At 35.5% G+C, this 20,794-nt stretch overlaps 1 protein-coding gene across 6 annotated transcripts; it reads right to left on the bottom strand.

The window, feature by feature from the left end:
* Positions 1-4,562: 4,562 nt before the first annotated feature.
* Positions 4,563-14,649, bottom strand: LOC131143485 (protein SCO1 homolog 1, mitochondrial). Of its 6 annotated transcripts, XM_058091820.1 has the most exons (10): positions 14,260-14,580; positions 13,335-13,499; positions 10,074-10,304; positions 8,639-8,984; positions 8,330-8,542; positions 8,039-8,129; positions 6,396-6,608; positions 5,606-5,695; positions 5,359-5,491; positions 4,563-4,969 (listed from the first exon to the last, which is right to left on the bottom strand). In XM_058091820.1, the coding sequence occupies exons 4-10, from the start codon at positions 8,798-8,800 to the stop codon at positions 4,861-4,863; spliced, it is 1,011 nt and encodes a 336-aa protein (XP_057947803.1). In that variant the 5' UTR covers positions 8,801-8,984; positions 10,074-10,304; positions 13,335-13,499; positions 14,260-14,580; the 3' UTR covers positions 4,563-4,860. The 6 variants fall into 6 exon arrangements, with proteins under 6 accessions (XP_057947803.1, XP_057947802.1, XP_057947805.1 ...); XM_058091819.1 differs by lacking the exon at positions 10,074-10,304 and having other exon boundaries at positions 14,260-14,649; XM_058091822.1 differs by lacking the exon at positions 5,359-5,491.
* Between the last annotated feature and the right edge of the window lie 6,145 nt (positions 14,650-20,794).

Here is a 20,794-nt window from a genome sequence, read left to right as displayed (position 1 = left end):
TTGTATATTTTAGAATTTTAGAAATTTGCATTTTAATAGTTGAGATATATATATTTGTAATAAAGCTAATTAATGTTCTGGTAATAAAAATAATTTAGATTTATTTGCATCCGCTGAAAAATTTATATGTAGGAACTCACTCGAGTTTAGGTCTTTACACCGCAGCTATGTGATCATGATCATTATGATGTTAGTGTTATCGCTATCATATGAGGCAGCGTGAGGATGGATAATCGATGTGGTTTATGGTAGTGTCGGCGCCCCTGGTGTACGGACCAAGTCTAGCAGACCCATCGTACTTACAGACTTTTGCTTCTGACTTGGCAGTGGTCGGCCAGCCATTGTCAAGTCCCGCCTTCGAGCCACACAACCCAGTCATGTGGGGGTAAGACATGACACCAACTAGCTAACCTTCCAGGGATGTTTTTGTATTATTATTATTATATAAGATGAATTATACTTATGGAAATCCAGTATGTTCTTCTATACTATGATTATATATGTTTTTCCAGATATGATACAGACAGTTTCACTGAATATGTTTATGTATGATTTTATGTATAACATGGAAATACTCATGTTGCCACACACTGGTATTAGTTTATTTCCCTTACTGAGAGGTGTTTCACCCCAAATTATATGAACATTTCAGGAGCCCCAGATAGGAGAGAAGATAAAGCTTCACAGCATTGTTACCTCCTCGTTGGTTAAAGTTATAAAGCATGAATTTTCAACTTCATAATCTTTTGAGCATAAATCCTCTGGAGTGATGATCTCTTCTTCCTTCTTGGTCTCTCTATACCTTTTCTCAAGTTCTTCCCATATAGCCTTAGTACTTCGACATGCCATGATTTCTTCAAATATGTTATAATTTAAAGCACAATAAAGCATATTCATGGCACTAGAATTTATTTGCAATAAATTTAAGTCATGCTCATTTATTTCATTTAAGCTCTTATGAGACTCTACACTTTGATCAGTTTTCATTGGGATATAGTTTCCTTGCTCAATCACTTTCCAAGCCCTCCAATCAATAGAATTTATAAAAATGCTTATTCTTAATTTCTAAACAGTAAAATTTTCACCACAAAGCATAGGTACACCAACCCGAGCCATCATGATCTTTTACAAAAACGGTTAATTCAAGTGCAACAAAACTCTTATACCAATTGATGTAATTGGTGTATTCCTAAGAGGGGGATGAATTGGAAATTTAAGAACTTCCTAGGTCAATTTGTCTTTATATTAAGATCTGCAATCAGTAGAACTCAACCTAAGGTCTCTCTAAAACAATTACCAATCCAATAACGATATACAATAATAATTTAAATCATGCACAACATTCACAATATATCAAATAGAAGCATACATGTGCAGGAAAACTAAATAGTAAAGAGTTAAAGAGACATAGGATATGTTATCGAGGTTCGACAACTATGCCTACATCCTCACCTCTAGCAAACCAGTCGGAGGATTCCACTAATGCTCACTTACGGGTGGAGCGTCACCGTTTACAACACCCTCTCCTTACTAGGTAAGGGAAACCTTAGCTCACATTCACAAGGCTGAGCCCAACCTATACAACTACTCCTTCACAAGGCAGAGTACACCCTCTTTAGGCCACGCCTGGAATACAACAATATCAAATGTTTTTTGTACAAATAAATTTTCTTCTACAATAAGCAGATGATGTAAAAAGTTAAGCTCAAATGCACTCTTGTATGGTGTGAGTTTATGCTCAGTAGAGTAAACAGACTTTATCTCTCAAAAATGTATTTATCAAATGATATGAGAGATGATGTCTAAAGTGATCTTTGAATCAAATATATAAGTGTATTTTAAAGATCTATACTTCATATAATCTTATCTTCACAAGATATTTTTTAGCAATACAATAAGGAGATAATGAAGTTTAGCTTTTTAACAAAATATTTGTAATAAGCACAAAAGCAAGCTTTTGAATCTTGCAACGAAGATACAAAGATTCACAAGCTGTAGAGATTTTTCCCAAGTAATATTTATCAAGGAAAATAATCAGAGAAAAACTCAAGCTAACTCTCTAAAAACAATTTTCAAAAATATAAGGAGTATGAGAGAGTATCAGCTTTGAAGGGAATATAAAATGCTCACAAGAATGTATTCACTCAATCTTCTAGTTGCAATAAATGTGCAAAATGAAGAGAATGAATATATGTACTCTTTCTAAGATCATTTTGCAAAGGAATAGATGAAAGAGTATAAGTGAATGCTTGTGTGAATATACGCAACAATCGCACAATAAATTTTGAGAGAAAATCAAGCTAATCAAAAGTTGCTAATTGTGCTTTAAGATGGGCTATATATAGAGCTCCCACAAAATGTGACCACTAGAGATACGTTCATCATTTTTAGAAATGTTTAATTGCAAAATTAATGATGATTAGTGCTGAAAAATAAGTCAACCCGAGAGCCTCAGTCGACTAAGCAATGGTGCTCGGTCGGTTGAGTAAGGGCAATTTCCAATTGTTGGTAGCTCAATCAGCTGAGCACTTATATAAGGCCAAATTATGAACTTGGGTCGACCGAGCAAAGTGCCGGTCAACTGGCCAAAAAGTGAACTCAAATTTCAAGGTGGTCCGTTGGCTGAGGAATGTTAAGTTGAAAAAATGGTTGGTCAACTAAGCTATATAAAAAAAATTATTTTCTGACCAAAGGTCTTGTCGGTCGATTGAGCATGAAATAAACTTGTGTTTTTGGCTTGTTTTGTCCTTATAATTCACCAACAAGATTTTTCATGAAAGCTTTGATTCCCTAGGGTCAATCTGTGGTCTCTATTTGAGCATTTACCCACACCATGCATGATATGCAATTATTACAAATCAAAATTTGAGTACTATTACAATTAAAAATATGGTAAAGTCTTCGTTCCTTGCTCGCGGTATGTCCAAGGAGTACCCAAGTTAATGTGATCTTTAAGTTATGTCTTGGCTTCCACACTTCATCATCACATGTGCTATATGAGTTTTTACCTGTTCATTCACTAAGCACGTTCATAAGATGCTGTAGTTGGTCAGAATCAAAATAGGGATTTGACTCAAAAAGCCAACAACAAGGAAATGGGATATACATGGAAAGCAATTAATTTTATAACCATTGGGACTCCTGGAATTAAGGTGCAGTTACACTTGATTTGTCATGATTTGCTGCAGTATTTATCTCCGTAATTGGGGACTCCTAGAATCAAGGTGTAGTTATACTTTATTTGCCATGATCTACTGCGGTATTTATTTGAAAAGAAGTAGTTGGACCTTTATAGGGCTTTGTCCTCGGTATAGGTCTCATGAAAATTCACTCACTTGGTTTGTTATCCTCAAAGGTAATATGGGAGCCTTTAGATGTTGTGTGTTGAATAGAGCCTAACCATGCACTAAAGAACTTTATCCTATACCCCTAAGATAGAGCCTTACCCAGTCTTTGGAGATGAACGAGATATTAGGACACATAGAGCCGTAGACATAATCCTTAGGGGCATGCTAACCTTTCATTACATGCATTTTGTCCTTACTTGTTTTAGAATTCTACTGCATAGGTATACACATGCTAGTGAGAATAGTTAACAGTCATAAAGGAGACATGCCATTTAGCGAAGCATCATGTAAAGAGTATTCATCATATTATGCAAGAAAATTCATGTGAAAGATCCACAAGCTAGAAAATTTATATGAGAGATCCACAACCGAAGTCAACACTCCAATGTGTCGGTTCCAATAACCTACAACAATTACCTTGCCCATTTTAAACGTCTATTTTTGTCCTCTTCTTAACTTTTCAATTTTAAAAATTCTTAAGGCTCCATTTGTAGATTGAAAAACATTGAGGGTCTATTTGGATTTCGTATGTTGGTCAAAAAAAGGAAAATGACGCAAAATTTTATTTTGTATTATATTATTTGTCTATATCAAATATTACTAAAAATAAAAAATTTGTTTTAATATGATTAGAAATTAATAAAATTAAAATATTAATTATTTGTAAAATAAAGCATTTTTCCATTAATTTGATGTATTTTTGCTCACTTTCTCACTTTCTTCAATAACCAAACATGAAAAAATAAATTTCTTCATATTTTCATTTCATTTCCCTAAAATTTTTCAAGTTCCAAATGGAACATTAAAAAAAAAAAAACCGAAACAATTTAGTTATTCACATTGGTTATAAAAAATTTTTTTTAAAAAAAATACATACATATCAAAATGAACAAAAAATTAACTATATATATTTGATTTTTCTTAATTTTTAATCATATTAAATATTTTTTATTTTTAATAATATTTGATATATAAGAACGATGGAAACTGAATTTCCTTATTATTATTATTATTTTTTTACCAAACAGAATCCTTAAATCAAACAAATTCATTGTTTAAGATAATAAATTCCAGGTCACATGCATCTCGAATTCAATGATAAGTTGGCTTCTTATTTCAGTAAAATTGGCTGCAAAACTAAACTGCAAGTCCTAGGCCATAGAGGATAAGAAAACATAGGTAGAAAAAGAATTACAACGCAAGCACAAAGCATACTTTGTCCAACAATAGTTATGCCACGGATGGTTATTGGTATTGCAGCAAGGAGCTCGTCTGATTCAACGGTATCGTAAGAGTCAATTACAATACATGGAAACAAAAATTTCCCAACATCGATTGAAAAAAAATAGACCCTTCAGACATCAATCTAGTCATAAAATCAGCAGTTCCCTTTTAAGTAAGAAGGAACGATGACAGTTAAAGATCAAAACTACCGAGCGACTCGATGAGAAGACACGCTTCAGACTTCCAGATACAGCAGGCATTGTATGAAAGCAAGAATGGAATAACAAATTTACTTTCTATATTTCTTTACTTCTCCAATTATGCCGTTGGCAAGAGCATCAACATCATTATTCTTCCCAAAGAACTTCACAAAGTCCATATTGGGTCCCATCAAGTACCTGAAAAAGAATTGAACAAACATTGAAAGAGGTGTTACTTATCTTTAACTTCATTCACTAAAAATTAAATGAAGAACAGCACAAATCCAACATGACAACGCAGGATATATCATGCCTGGAAACAGACAAAAAAAAAACCCCACGATTACAGAGACAAAAAAGACTCTTTTATGTTTTCACACCTCCGATGCATGTCGCTTCATTTTCCAAAAGAAAATTATTATTAAAAAAAAAAAGAACTTGGCAAAAAAGCAAAAGATAGTAATTAAAAAATCAGCACACGTGGGCATTCTTCACTTATTAAAATGGGCATGAACATAGCAACGCTAACAGAGTTCAGTAGACAGTAATACAGATGAGAATAAATAGGCATGCTCCGTAATACACACATGATTATAGAGTGGTCAACAAGATAGTCTGATCCTTCCTCTGTTGTCTTCATGTAATAAACTCTATATGCACGAGCAACTTTCCGTATTTCATCCGGACTACCAGTTAACCCGACTAAATTTGGGTGGAACTCTGAACAGCAAAAAAAGGGGGGGGAAATAAAAGAATAACAAAACCAACATAAACACCAAATGCAACCAACTTTAAATAATATATTTAGCACTCTGGCACAAGTTGAAGAAGCACCTTTGACGTATTCGTGCACTTGCTCGACAGTATCTCTCTCAGGATCAACAGAAATGAACACAGGTACAATTTCAATCCCTGCTCTTTCCTCTGCAAATGTGGTGATTAAGAAACTTCATAACTGGTAAATTATCCATCTAATAATAGCTCACAAAATGGAATGTTTAAATATTAAATTTCAGGCACTCAGTGATAGCACAGGACAAATTTTTGGTTAGTAGACTGTCATCAAACACATAATGCGCAATCTGGACCATAATCTAATGCAGCAACATAAACAACATACCTCCACTTCCATTAACCCATCAAGAACCAGAAACAAATTGCTTCTAATTCTAACAAACTCACATCATTCAGAAGGTTAGAAAGGCAGTTCTACCAAGATAAATTATTTTGATAACTGGCCAATAACTTAAAAGCACATTAAGCCCTCCAGTTAACCTCCACTCTGAAAATACAGATTTCAATACAGATGCTACAATGAAATTAATCCTTCCTTGCATAATGTCTGGACCTTTAACCATTGTGTTATGCAATAAGACACCAACCCATAAATTGGACATGTTATTAGCAACAGACAAGGAATTTAATCTTGCCCATTTATAATTGATATCACTCTAAGTATACAAAGATATTTGACTGCATTAGTTTCATAATCTCTATGACCACCAAAGTAGATAAAGCACCCAAGGCCTCATTTACAATCAGAGTCCGCTCCATCAGACTGCATTTTTTTCCACCTACAGATTTAAATCCGTAAAGTCAAGTCACCAAAACATTAGCAACTTACTTATCTTATCGACTGCAGCAGCTAGTTTTTGTAGCTCATCCGGACAGATATCAGGGCAGTGGGTGAAGCCAAAATATATCAATGTCCATCTCCCCAAGAAGTCTTCATCACTTACGTTTTTCCCATCATGATTTATAAGGTTAAATGGGCCCCCAATGGCAGCTTTTCCCACAGATGGCCCTTGTTTGACAGCATTTGAGGCATTATTTATTTCTGCAAATTAGAACTTTCAATCAGGACAAGACCACAAGAAAAATGGACGAGAAGATTCAATAAAAAGATTCTGAATGAAGTGGCAATCCATTAGACAGGTTGCCCATGACTTGTTTAACACTCAAACGCAAAAATAATCTGTGAAGAATTATGAGCTGGTCTAACTTCTTTCGTCTCTTTACAGAACATACTTTCTGAAAGTGAAATGCAAGAAAAACCATAAAATTAGGCACAAACAAAAAGAATAATAAACATTTAAATTAGATCCAACAGATAAAAAAACACAAGTAGAATTGTTCTATCATGAATGGTTTGCCATAACGTCAGTTCCAATAAACTAGCCCAAGCTGCAATCTTTAAGTCTGTTACTGCCAAAAGATAAGAGCTGCTTTGGGCTTCAAGCCTCCCAACACTACAATATCTGCTTCAATTAATGTCAATTACAAGTTACTCTGAGCCATAGTCTCTTTAAGGAATTTCAGTATCCAATTTTATGTTCAGTATAAGGCACCTTCTGATAAAGTTAGGCATCCAATCTTGAACATCAAATCAACTTCTACACTAATAATCAGTTCTAAACCAATATCTAAATCTGAACAATAAATCATTTATATTTGCTTGATAGCTGAAGTGTTTAAACATCAGAATGTGCATTTTTTCCATTTTAATCCTGTCTAACAAATTACAAACCAATTCTTTATATTCTTTTTCCTTTTCATTTTCTCAGTAATCAAACACAGAATGCAACTACAGAGAGAGAGAGAGGAGAAATTTTCATAGAAAATCCCCATCATTTACAACATTTTCCCAGCAATCAAACAATGGATCCAAGCCTCAAATACAACCGCAACTGCCCATAAAAAATAAAAATAAACTCTCTGAAATGGTCAGCATGTGAAGAAAGTCTCTGACCAAAGATGAGGTGGCCAGATGTTACTTCAAGCTCTTCCCACCAGCCTCATAATTTTAAGCCCATTAAGCGAAATAGTAATATTCAGATTTCAGAGACTATTCAGATTAAACAAAAGGCCCTCTAAATTTTGATAGGGATAAACCATAACAAGTATTGTCCAAAAGCTGAATGGAATATAAATTTTATTCAAAACAATGAAAGCATAATAACTACCAACAACCAGACCAAGATGGGCTCATTTAATTTTTTAGGTTGTCATGTGAGGAAATCTGAGACCAGTGTGTATTAGCCCATGACCACCACTATATATACCATTACAGCTTTTCTGAAGTCACATGGATGTATTGCGCCTCAATTTCTGGTTACCTTGAAAAAACAAGTTGAAGAAGAGTCTCTTCAACTTAGCAGATGAGCATAATTTCATAAAGCTAATTGAAATGACTGTGTTAAACAACAATGTTATGCGAAACCAATTTAGCCACAAACTAACTTTATCCTACTCGCCAAAGTAATCTACCTTCAATATGTTGTTTCTTTTCCTTGTCATAGTAATATATCAGCCCTGCTCCCGTTGCAGCCAGCAGAAGAAAGCTCAACCACGAAACAGGCTGCAAAACCAAACCTCTTAATTCAATCCACATTAAACTAATTATTCTTGCAACCTTAAATTTCATGAAGCTTATTAGCTTAACATGCAACAAGAAATGTGGCAGACAATACCTACATTTATCAAAATACACATAATGGTTATAAAAGATAACCACATAGAGTTCTAAAGTACATAAATTAGAAAGGGGAGTAGCATTACCCCGCCACGAACAGGCTTGCCAGCATCACCACTCTGCTGCGATTGCTGGGAATTTTCACCTTCCCCAGAATTCTCTTCTGCAGAACTTTTTGATGCAGTCATTTCAGGATTTATAGCAGCAGCATCATTAGTGTTACTACTGCTGAAATATCTATGATTGAAATATTTGTGATATATAGCTAAAAATCTGAATTCACCACCCAGAGGAATCACCTGCACAACATCAGACAGAACAAGAGAGGTGGAAATCAGGTACTGCTATTGCAATTTGGGATTCACATTTCAGAGATGAAGATGGAGAACACGAACGGATCGACGATTGAAAGGTTGAGAAAGGGCATGAAAGAGGCCAAATGATGGATTGGCAGCAATGGTGGCCCTCCACTGGTTGAGAGTGGAAGAACAAAGACAGCGACAGTGATGGACAAACATGAAGCGGAGGCCTGCGTTTCTTGATAGGGCGATGGCCATGTATGATGGTGTTGGTTCTCCGTGTTCTTTGCTCTCCACCGATTGATCTTCCAAACCCTAGGCCACTTCCAATAGCTGTGTTACAGTTGCAGGGTCATTGAATTGTCGAGATTGAACCGGAAGGCACTCTGGTCAACCTCCGATTCTCTTTTGGACTGAGTTGAGCTTGGACTCCAGATATGAGCTGAATATGAGAGATATGTCAGGCTTTCTACAACTTATAGCCCAGCCCAAGGGCAAATTCTTTGTATACTAATATGAGAATTTGGAATATGAAATACTACTTGTGGAATATTTCATGGGTTGTTAGTTGTTACTAAAATTTTAACAAAATTTTCAATTACTTTATGAAGGTTGTTATTCTTCAAATATTATTTGAATGTCCATCATCTCATTCACTTGGAAAGTTTCTCTATTAAGGTTTTTTGGGCGCATGGTGGTTTTGAGACCACTTGGACTCATCTCAATGCACTCTTCGTGAAGAACAAACACATGAGAAAGATGCATTGGCCTCACAGTGGGAATATGTGTGTGTGTGTGTGTGTGTGTGTGTGTGTAGACACACGCAAATAAATTAATTGGACAATACATACACACACACACACACACACACAGAATTCTCAAAACAAAAACAAATTTTTAACGCCATTGATGTTACTTGAAATATAAAAATATTATCAATCTGAAATGCAAAACATTTAGTTAAAAAAAGAAAAAACTACAATTAGAAAGGGTGTATATCAGTATAAATTCCCTTTGATAGTCTCTAAGGATAAGCCCTCTATAGAAGCTACAATTAGTTAACCTATGATATCAATTATGCAGGAATACCAGAACAATTGCTTTAAAAAAAAAAAGGCAAAATACATTAACCTCCCCTGAAGTTTAGCAAAAAGACAATGACGTCCCTTGAAGTCTAAAAAATTCCAGGGACGACTCTTGCGGTTTCAAGAATTCCCAAGGTCTCCCCTGAGGTTTGTCAAAAAGACACAAACCTCCCTTGTATTTTGGAAAAAGACAATTTGTTCAAGGGGAGGTTTGTCTTTTTCGCAAAACTCACGGAAGGTCTCTGACATTTTTGAACCTTAAGGGAGGTCTATGGCATTTTTGAAAGTTCAAGGGAGGACTTTGCCTTTTTGTTGCCTTTTTGTCAAACCTCAGGGGAGGCGAGTGTCTTCTGCTAAAAAGAAAACACTCCGATTCACAAAGCTCCTACCCATGCGAGGTCCAGGGAAGGGGTAGATCACTATGAGCCTATGGTATGCAGCCTTACCTTACATTGGGAAAGTGCTCAGTGTCACAAGCATGTGGCGAGGCCTCAATGGAGTACTGGGCCCACAATGTTGTACCCAATGAGCCCCTGCCATGTGGGCTCGTGTCTCACAAGTCCATGACACATAGCATGACTCCTTACATTTTTGCAAGAGGTTATTTCCGTGTCTCGAACCCATGACCTCCAAGTCACACGACGACAACTTCATCATTGCGCCTAGACTCCCCTTCACTATAACAATTTGCCAAAGAACAATATAGGATCAACTAATGAATTGAAATGATAGGATCAAGACCCAAACAACAAGGATAAGATGCTAGAAAAATGTATATTTTCAAACTGATAAGCTAGTCAATGTGTCTAAACATGCCTTTGAACATGTTGAACTTGAGTTTTTATGCTGAAGATTTGCTTAATTTCTAATGTCAACTATTGTCACTTAAATTTTAAAGATATCAGAGGCTTTGGGAATTTGTTCACACAAAAAATTCTTACAAAATCATATTCTGAAAGTTGGGACCAATAAAAATCAATCTGTTTCAGTCATTTCATTCCTATGACTTGCAAGCAAAGGACCAACAATCAATCTACCAGTCTACCAAAGATACAAGTCCAATAAAACTATAGCTTCAGTCATTCCAATTATTGACTTCAAGCCTACGAAACACAGACACTTCTGAAAGCTTGAAGTTCCATATTCGACATGTGTCAGAAGCCAACACTTGCCCTACACTCTTAACGCATATCCGACACATTTTGGAAACTAATTAATTTATTTTATTCTTGGACACATCTGAGACATTTCACGACACTTCCTAACATGGCAAGGGAATCTAGAGGACACTTCTTGCACCAAAACGCAGAGTTTGGTTGCCCCCCTTCAATTCCCTTAACAAAATCCCCCGGAAAAAATATTTTTGAGCATGGATTGAGAAACTGAAATTCAATAGATTTTTTGACATGGGATGGTTGGATGTTGGAGCTCTAGTGCAACTGCGCCAGCCTTGTAGAGCACTCCCAAACCTCCTAGTCCCCTAGAATTTCCGCCCTCTTTTCTACAGCCATCACCATTTTACCACTCTTCATTAATCTTTTTCTTTTTTTTTCTTTTTTTTTAAAAAAAAATTTCTTGATGAGCCATGCCATTGCACGCCATCACGCATGCCCTTGAGTTTTTTTTGTTTTTGTTGTTTGACCCATACTCTATAATATGGATATAGTTGATGATTCTATAAGTGTAGTTTGTAAAATATGTAATTGATAATTTTGCATAATTGTGCTTATGTTTCATTTTAAATCAAAATTACCACAAGATTTGTCATCTAAAAGGAAAAACAGGCCTAAATATGTATATTTATTAATTAATTATTTAACCTATCCCTGCGGAGTTGTATCCTCATTTTTTTTAAATTTTTGTATCGTCGTGTCATTATCATGTCATATCTGTGTCTCATGTCAGTTTCAGTGCTCCCTAGCCTCAAGCAGAAGACTAATAAAGAAAAAATTTACCAGTCCTACCAAGTGATCTAAGTATTAAAAAGTCCAAGCCATCCATCCAGCCTCAATTATTTTAGATGGTAATTCTAGAGAACATTCCGACAAATATTATTAAATGGTGATCCAAACTTATGCATGCTTTTTTAATTCATATTTCTGAACTTGCAGCACATCAGTGTATTTACACAACTATTAAGACATGCATAGCAACATAAACTTACATACAGGGAGGAAGAGAGGAAGTTTTTGGCATTGCCAAGACCCAGACATATGCAAAAACAGGGAGGAAGAAGGGGAGAGAACAGACAATAGAGAGCAAGTGCAGAGTTGCCAACACAAACCAAAGATTTTCAAATATATATATAACAGAACATAAACATCTGGACAATGACAAAGCATATATATATGTTCAAGTCATATCCATAGCATCTAGAAGAAGAAGAAGAAGAAGAAGAAAGGAGAGGGTTTAGCCATTTAGGGCATGGTTTTGAAACCAGAGGGATGTGCCTGGCTGTGCGTGGAGAATAGAGGAGCGAAGAGGACTTAGCCATTTAGGGCATGGTTTTGAAAACAAAACTGGTGGCCAACCCGGTAAAATCACTGGGTTGGTTAGGTGGGTCAAGGTTTTGGAAGAGGAAAAGGAAAACCTGCGGGTGGTTGGATTGCTCTTCTGTCCACAAGACAAATCCCATTTGAAATGGATGGTGTGAGTTTGTCAAACACTCGACAAGCCACTACATTAGCAACGCATAAACCATGTTCGTCAACCAAGTTTGTTCAATGGTCATAACGTAATTGGCTAGTGGGACTTTCAGATGAGTATCAAATGTGGGCGCCTTGACCAAAGTGGGAAGAAAATCATTTTTTCTAAAGAAAGTAACAAAAATCATAAGAGAAGAGAGATAGGATCATAGGGTAGATTCAGTCTCGTGGAGTTTGGTTGGGGAGTGAGGGGATAAGGGGCGAAACAAGGTCCTGCATTCCGCTTTGTTTCAAGTTTCAAATTTCAAGTCTAGTGTAGGATCTGTGCATGTAATTGATATTACTTCTATGAATTGTGTAAAACGATAGTCATATTTACATATACATATACAATTATACATATACATATACATATATATAATTAAAGCGTAAAACCATTTACCCTGTGTATAATTTCAATCAAATATTAATTTAAACCAAGCAATGTAGCATAAAACCAATTACCTGTGTATAATTTCAATCAAATATTAATTTGAACCAACCAATGTAACTAATATACCCAGTTAAAATGTACACTTAAAAGACAGTTAAATAACTTAAACTAAAATTTGCGCATCAAGTGTTAATGCCTGTGAACAAAGCAATGTAAAGGAATTTATTTAGTGCTTTTGTTTGAAGAGGAAGCTTTTGGAGATGAGTAATATGCTCCAAATTCAATTCACATTAATTATATAATATGAAACAGATTATTACAAATTCATAGAGCTCTGGTTATTTTTTCGATTCATAATTAAAAACCACAGCAAAACAAAACCAAGAGATTCCATGAAATATTTAACAGTTCATAGTCATGCCATACTCATTAAAATTACAGAATTGGGAAGGGGAAAGACAATTACAAGACTGCCAAGTGCCAAGACAGAGTCATAAAACAATCAGAACAAAAGCAACAAATGCTGTTATCGAGGATTAATGTTACTGATCCATCATCCATATTGAAATTTTTATGGTAATAAGCACATAAGAGAGAGAGAGAGAGAGTTTACAATAACAGTTCTGTACCTTCTGGTGTGGGAGGCTGCTGCAAAAGAAGCCTTCACTGGCCGTGGCAGGCTGCCGCAAGGGGACGATGTGCAGTGAAGGAGGCGCTGCTGGCCGCGTGAGGAAGCGCAGGACCGAGTTGGCGTCTGCCGAGGATGCACTGGAGAAGAGAGCTGCTCTGTGAGACTGGAAGTGGGAAGAATGGAGGATTAGGGTTCATGTTTTTTTTTTCAATTAAAAAAAAAAACTATATTTAGTACTTTACACTTTGGGCCTTTGGCCCTTAACTTTTTACTGTTTTAACATAAAAAATTAAAAAATATGCATTTTTAAAATTAAAATAAAACTCACTCATCTAACCCATGGGTATGCAATCGTTTCGGCCAATTAATCGAATTAACTGAATACCGAACCGACTGAATTGATCTATTTAACTGAACCATACCCAAACTGAATTGTCGGGGAAATTGGTTAATCAAATTTAACCGAATAAAAATAAAATTAATTATGAGAAAAAATGTCAAAATCGGGAACAGGTAGCCAGGTAATGCATGGTGTACTGATAGTAGGCAAAGCTTGCGAACATGAAAATAAGGAAAAATTTCATCCGGGTTATTGGTAAGAGCAGGGAAGAACCGAAGAAGAAGAAGAGAACGGGGCACTGGGCTTTGGCTACAACAAAAGTAAGAAAACAAAAATATTAAAAAAAAATTAAAAAGGAACAAAACTCAAATTCAATGAACGTTCAAACAAATATGAACAAAGAACACAAAGACACCCATTTTAAAGAGGCAGACTGATCAACATGAATATAATAATTTGGAGGAAATATTCTCTCATACATTTAATCAAACACATTGTGCTCATCTTAGGGTATTGTAAAATTTCAATAAACATCAAACAGCAAAGACTTTTGAGTTTTGAACACAACGGAAAGACGAAAAACCTGAAGGACGGAAGGTCCGAAGGAGTACTGCGAGTCTGCGAGAGTGCGAGCTGCGAAGTTGGGAAGGTGGAAGCCGAAGTCCGAAGGGGAAGACTAAATCTGCCGATCTGGAACAGGAGGATCGAACTCGCCGTCGCCGATTGTGTGCGAACTGCGAAGTGGGAAGGGAAGGTAAAGCTGAAGGGAACTGGGACTGGCAGTCAGGGAGTGCCAGCTGCCGGCGAAGTTGCAACTTGCGAACTGCGAACTTGGGAAGGGAAGAGGGAAGAGGAAAATGGGAAATGGGATTTAGGAATGGCCGAATCCCGAATGGAAAATATGCTTTAGAAATGTTAAACCTAAAAAAAATATAAATTTAGCCACAAAAAAAAAAAAAAAAAAAGGCAATATATATAATAGTACAAATAATGTTGTATATAATTTTGTAGATAAAATTATTATTATCTTTTAAAAGTAAGACATGTATTTTAAAAATAAATAAATAAATAAATACAACAACATTAGATAAATCTGCAATTAAAAATTTTATTTTGAATATATAAAAATTTGGATCTAAAAAATTCATTTAATTCATAAAAATAAAATAAATGCAATGGTGTTATGAATGCTAAATAAAATGTATACCCCAAAATAGAATAGGTAAATTCATTTGATGTCTTCTAGAATTATTATAAAGTGTCTAATATCATTTAAATAAATAATAATATATTCTCAAATTGATAAATTTTAAAAATGAAATGATAAATCTAGATGTACCCTTTAAATAATAAATTTTAAATTTGTTTACTATTTTAAAAACTAATTGATTGATCATTAAATAAATAAAAAATAACAATATTAAGATTTTAGGAAGCAAGAAATAATTTAGACATTGTAATTAAGTATTAAAATTTAATATATTTCATAATTTCAATTAAAGTATTTGTGTATGCCTAGAGTCAATTTTTATCCTACAAGATAATGATCAAGTTGAACATATAAAAAAGTTTAGGCAAAAATGCAAAAAGGAAGAAAATCAGTTGAGGCAATGGACCAACCACTTTTGGCAGTCAACTGCCCCCCTTTCCACCAAATTTATCTGGTGCCCTAATAAGTAGTCAATCGGCTCATTCAGGCATCTGAATAGCCCCAACAAAATTCAAATTTTGAATTGTCTTCTTGCGATTAGTTAAGGAATTTGGGCATGTCATGTGTCTCATTAAGGCAACATGTCAAATAATGATTTGACATTTAATGGTTGGTAATCAATGGTAGTTATTTTTGAATTTGAATTTTGAAAATTCAAATTTAGGAGTTCTCATCTCTTCCATTAAAGGTCTATAAAAAGGATCATATAGGGGAGAGAAATAGGCACGTCCAAGTGGGGACAAGGAGAGATTTTGTAAGGTATGATAAGGTGGTTTATATTGGGGATTTACTTGAAGAAGAAAGAGAGAAATTCATTTCCTACCAATTTTCTTAGAGCATTTGGAGAGTGATTTAGGAGCAAGAGAGAGAGAGAGAGAGAGAGAGAGAGGGCTCCTCCACTTGATCTACAAAGTAAAATTCTTCTTTAAGATCACTGTCTAGCCCTTCTCTTTCTTAATTTTCATTCATTTTCGTAGATTGTTGAATGTATGATGCATAAAGGTTTCGCGTATTTGTAATTAGATTTGTTATGTTTCTAGCTTCATTTCATGTTGTCAATTGCATGTTAGTGGTGTTAGGATGTCTTTGTTTCAATTTCACAAGGAAAAATATAATGAAAATAAAAAGAAAAAAAAAATGCATTAGCTTGCAATTTTGCTTTGCAAGTGGTTAATCAGGTCATTCAGGTGGTCGACCAGCCTCCATCTTTTCAAGAAGTAGTCATTGGGCTACCAGGCAGTCAACCGCCCCTCTGCAATTGCTCGACGGTCAAATCCTGAGAGTGCATCTTTTTTCATACTTTTTCATAGGGATTCTTGGTGTTTTTGAGTCCCTACAATCATTCAAGTGTAATTAATCAAGTTTGTTTGCTATTTAGATAAAGGTTTTTAAGCTTTTTCCATTAAAAATAACCAAAATTTTTTCTACAAAAAAAAAAATTCCAATTGAGTTTTTGTCAAAGTTTTCAAACTTTCTTAGAGTCATACATCCATGATGCAACTTTTGGATATTCTCTAAGTTTTTAAACATTGATTTCATTATAGGTTTGTGCTCCTCTCACCAAAAATCCACAACCTATTCAAGTTTAAACAATGAAAAACTAATTTTATTCAAAGTAAACACTTATAAATTAACTTGAGGGTGAAAAAGAATGAATTCTTAAATGTTTTAACCTGATTTCAATCTTTACTACAAAGTTTTCATTGATAATTCAATATTTTAATTAAGAATAAATGATTTTTCAATAAGATTTCGAGTGTTTTCAATTCCTATGGGGCTTATGCCTCTATATGAATTCCATGAAAGCCTTTTCCAATTGGGTAAAGGAAAGGATTTTCAAAAATTACAACAAATTGAAAAAGCAAAACTAGCAAGAAGCAATTGACCAGCCTATGAAAGCAGTTGATTGCCTAATTCTGTAAACATATTTTTTTTTCTATTTCTCAACTTTTTTCGTAAATATTTTTAATTTAAGGTGAAACACGCGCACTCAAATAAGATAAATGCTACAACCATTCTTCAAATGGGTGCTTTAGGGTGTTAGGTCTTTTAAGTCTCTAAATGAGGAGTGTTAAAAACTACCTTTCTATTCACAATGGTACTCCTGAACCAAATCTTTTGAAAAACTTTACCTTTAAATAATTCAAAATAGAGTGACAGCTCCATTTTAAATAAAATGGGCAAGTAAGAGATCCTTAGAATGGTTATTTTACTTACTTTGGATTGTCCAAGTCAACAACTTTAAAGTTGGTGTCTATAACTTTGATGATTCATTTGAGGACACTTGAGGGTCGTGTCGTCTCTTATGTATGTTTGTGTGTTTTTTTTTTGTTAAGTGTGCTTACATGTGTTTTCTTTTATATGTTATGTTTATGGAATGACATATCATGCTATGAATGTTTTGCTATGTCCATACCTCCTTTGCATCTTCATAAGTGTTTTTGTTGTGAATGAACTCGGATTTGCACAACGAAAATTAAACGTAACAACCAATGAAGAACAAATATGGAACACACACATGCAGTATATATGAAAGTAAGAACAACAACGCAAAGAATTGCGTGGTTCGGCAATGCCTATATCCATGGGAGCAATTGGCAAAGTTTCACTATAAAAGTGTCAAAGAACACAATACAATACTTCTTACAATGATCTTCTCCTAAAAATACACTCAAGTCAATGTATAAATAAAGTTCCCTTAGGAGGTTTCCCCCTAAATTCCAACCAACTTAACGTTTGTATTCAAATTTTGAATTCAGTCTCGTTGCCCAGAATGAAACTGTTGACGGTTTTAGCAAACTGTTGACGGTTTGAGATACTGAGAGTAGAATCTTCTCAACAACATTCAAATAACCGTCAATGGTTAGTTCGACGGAAAGATACTAAGAGTAGGAAATTGGGGATTCAGCCAAACTGTCGATGATATAGAGAAATCGTCGGCGGTTTCCCCCTGATTGCTGATATTCTAACTATGTTTCTCTCCTTTTGTATGTCACCTACTCAAGAAATACGCCACCAAACACAACAATCTCTACCTTAGTGAAATTCTGCCTCTTAGAAGAAATTGAAAAACAGAGCCCGATGCTCCACCTTGACCTTGGAATGTTAGGTTGGGTCTATCTCCCTTCTAACACTTGTAAACATGTAGTAAGTCCAAGCAATGCTTGAACTTTTCAGTTGTAACTGGTTTTGTCAAAATGCCCGCTGCGTTTTCATATATGTGAACCTTCTCCAGTACAAGTTCACCTGAAGTAATCAATTCCTAGAACCTGTGGAACCTTAATTAATATGCTTGGCTCTAGCATCGTACACTTAATTATTCGCCAAGTAGATGATTTTCTGACTATCACAATGCAACACAACTTCACCTTATTATATACCCAACTCTTTGACCAAACTGGTAAGCCATAAGGCTTCCTTTGTAGCTTCGGCAACTGCCATATATTCATATTCAGTTGTAGACAATGCCACCAAGGATTGTACCATGGACCTCCAACATATAGGTCCTCCGACAAGGTTGTATACATAACCCGTTGTAGACCCTCTGTCATCCATAACCCCTGCGTAATCAGCATCAACAAACCTCACAACTGATGGACTATCCTGTTGCTTGACGAACATAATGCATAACTAAAAGTATCTCATAAGTATTTGAAAATCCATTTGACGACTTCTTAGTGTTGCCTACCTAGATTAGAGAGAAACTTACTCACCACACTCACTGCATATGCCAAGTCTAGTCTTGTACACACCATGGCATACATTAAACTCCCCAAGACGCTAGCATAGGGAACCTTTGACATATCTTGGATATCATCATTTGTACTTGGACATTTAGTAGTAGACAAATTAAAGTGACTCGCTAGAGGTGTACATACTAGTTTAGCATTAGCCATGTTGATCCTTTCCAACACCTTCTCTGTTAACCGCTTTGAGATAACCAAAACCTCCCTGCAGTTTTGTCCCGGCGAATCTCCATCCCAAGTATCTTCTTGGTTGGACTAAGATCCTTTATGTCAAACTCTTTATGCAATAGATCCTTTAACTGATTTACCTCAATTAAATTCTTCACGGCTATTAACATGTCATCAACATACAACAATAAGAAAATAAGAACCATCACCAAGCTTCTTTACATGCATGCAGCAGTCATACTCACATCTTCTTTAGCCTATCCTAATCATATAGGAATCAAGTCTTTTGTACCATTGCCTTGGAGATTGTTTCAGCCCATAAAGAGACTTCTTCAACTTGCAAACTAAGTGTTCTTGCCCTAGTTCACTGAATCCCTCCGGCTGTACCATATAAATCTATTTCTCCAAGTCACCATGGAGAAATTTCGTCTTCACATCCATTGGTTATAAATGCAAATCATAATGAGCTACTAACCCCAACACTATCCTGATGGAAGTGTGTCGAACCACAGGTGAAAAGATTTCATCATAATCTATTCCCTTTTTCTGTGAGTACCCCTTTGCCACTAACCGTATCTTGAATTTTTCTCATTCCTTTTCTGAAATTGCTTCCTTTTTCCCATATACCCATTTGTAACCTATCGCCCTCTTCCCATTTGGAAGCTTTACCAACTCCCAAGTTTGATTCTTATGCACCAATTCAATCTCCTCAATCATAGCACCCATTCACCTACTTTTCTCCTAACCGTGCACTGCCTCTTAAAAAGTAGTTGGATCATTGCAATTGGTAATGAAAGCATAAGATACTAATTCTTAAAACTCATACCTTAGCAGTGGTCTAATAGTGCATTTGGATCTCTGTATAGGAATATTGTCGATTTGCTGGTTTCCTGAGTTAGAACCCCTTGCAACCAGGGGACCAAGATCATTATCATTGCCCTGAGTTACTAACTCTACCTGCCCAACATGTTTGTCTCTGCTCTAATTTTTTGGCTCCTATTTCTCTTCTTCATCAACTTAAGTATGCTTCACTATAGCTTTCTCATCAAAAACTACATCCCTAGTGATCACCACGTTGTTTGCCATTGGATCCCACAGCTTGATTCCCTTCACACCCTTTTGATATCCCAAAAATATGCAACGTCTAGACTTTGCGTCAAGCTTCAATCTCTCTATACTAGACATGTGAACATAGGCTGGACAACCAAATACCTTCAATATGGAATATTCTACCGCATTTCCTATCTAAACATCCTCTGCCACTTTCCCCTCTAGTGATGTCCTTGGTGATCAATTTACCAAGAAACAAGTCATACTAACTGCCTCAGCCCAGAAGTTCTTCGGTAGCCCTGCATTAAACTTGAGACACCGAGCTCTTTCAGTTATAGTTCGATTCATCCTTTCAGCCATACCACTTTTCTGAGGTGTCCGAAGAACAGTGAAATGTATTTTAATGCCTTGCTGCTTACAAAGCTTTATAAACCTAGAATCAGCGTACTCGGTCCCATTGTCTGACCTAAGGCATTTTATTTTCCTCCTAGTTTGGTTTTCCAATTTAGTTTTCCACAACTTAAACTTAGGAAACGTATCAAACTTGTGTCACATGAAGTATACCCAACTTTTCGTGAGTAGTCGTAAAAAAAACTCACAAAATAAACATGTCCTCCTCTTGATGCTACTCTAACAGACCCCCAAACATCATATGTATATAATCATGAATACTTTCCATCTTGTGAATAGTTGATTTGAATTGTGCCCTATTTTGTTTCCCAAGAACACAAAACTTGCAAAAGTCCAACTTACATGTGTTCATACCTTTCAAGAGTTTCCTCTTGTGAAGTTCTTTCATACCATGTTCACCCATATACCTAACTCGCATATGCCACAAAATGGTTTCATCAAATTCAGAATATACGACTGCAGCTCCACCTACAACAGTAGTTCCTGCAGTGTATAAATATTTTCATCTAACTTTTGCCCTTTCATCACTATCA

Source organism: Malania oleifera, chromosome 11 (genome assembly GCF_029873635.1).
Source record: "Malania oleifera isolate guangnan ecotype guangnan chromosome 11, ASM2987363v1, whole genome shotgun sequence".
NCBI classification, from domain to species: domain Eukaryota; kingdom Viridiplantae; phylum Streptophyta; class Magnoliopsida; order Santalales; family Ximeniaceae; genus Malania; species Malania oleifera.
The sequence above is the reverse complement of the archived record's forward strand: the minus strand, read 5'-3'. Positions and strand labels throughout refer to the sequence as shown.

Excerpts from the sequence above, each read along its gene's own strand:
- LOC131143485 (XM_058091816.1), bottom strand. The coding sequence starts at position 8,800 with ATGGCCATCGCCCTATCAAGAAACGCAGGCCTCCGCTTCATGTTTGTC. Across the intron at positions 8,130-8,329 it reads GCAAGCCTGTTCGTGGCGGG|CCTGTTTCGTGGTTGAGCTT; the intron begins GTAATGCTACTC and ends TTGGTTTTGCAG. Across the intron at positions 5,696-6,395 it reads TGCTGCAGTCGATAAGATAA|AGGAAAGAGCAGGGATTGAA; the intron begins GTAAGTTGCTAA and ends CCACATTTGCAG.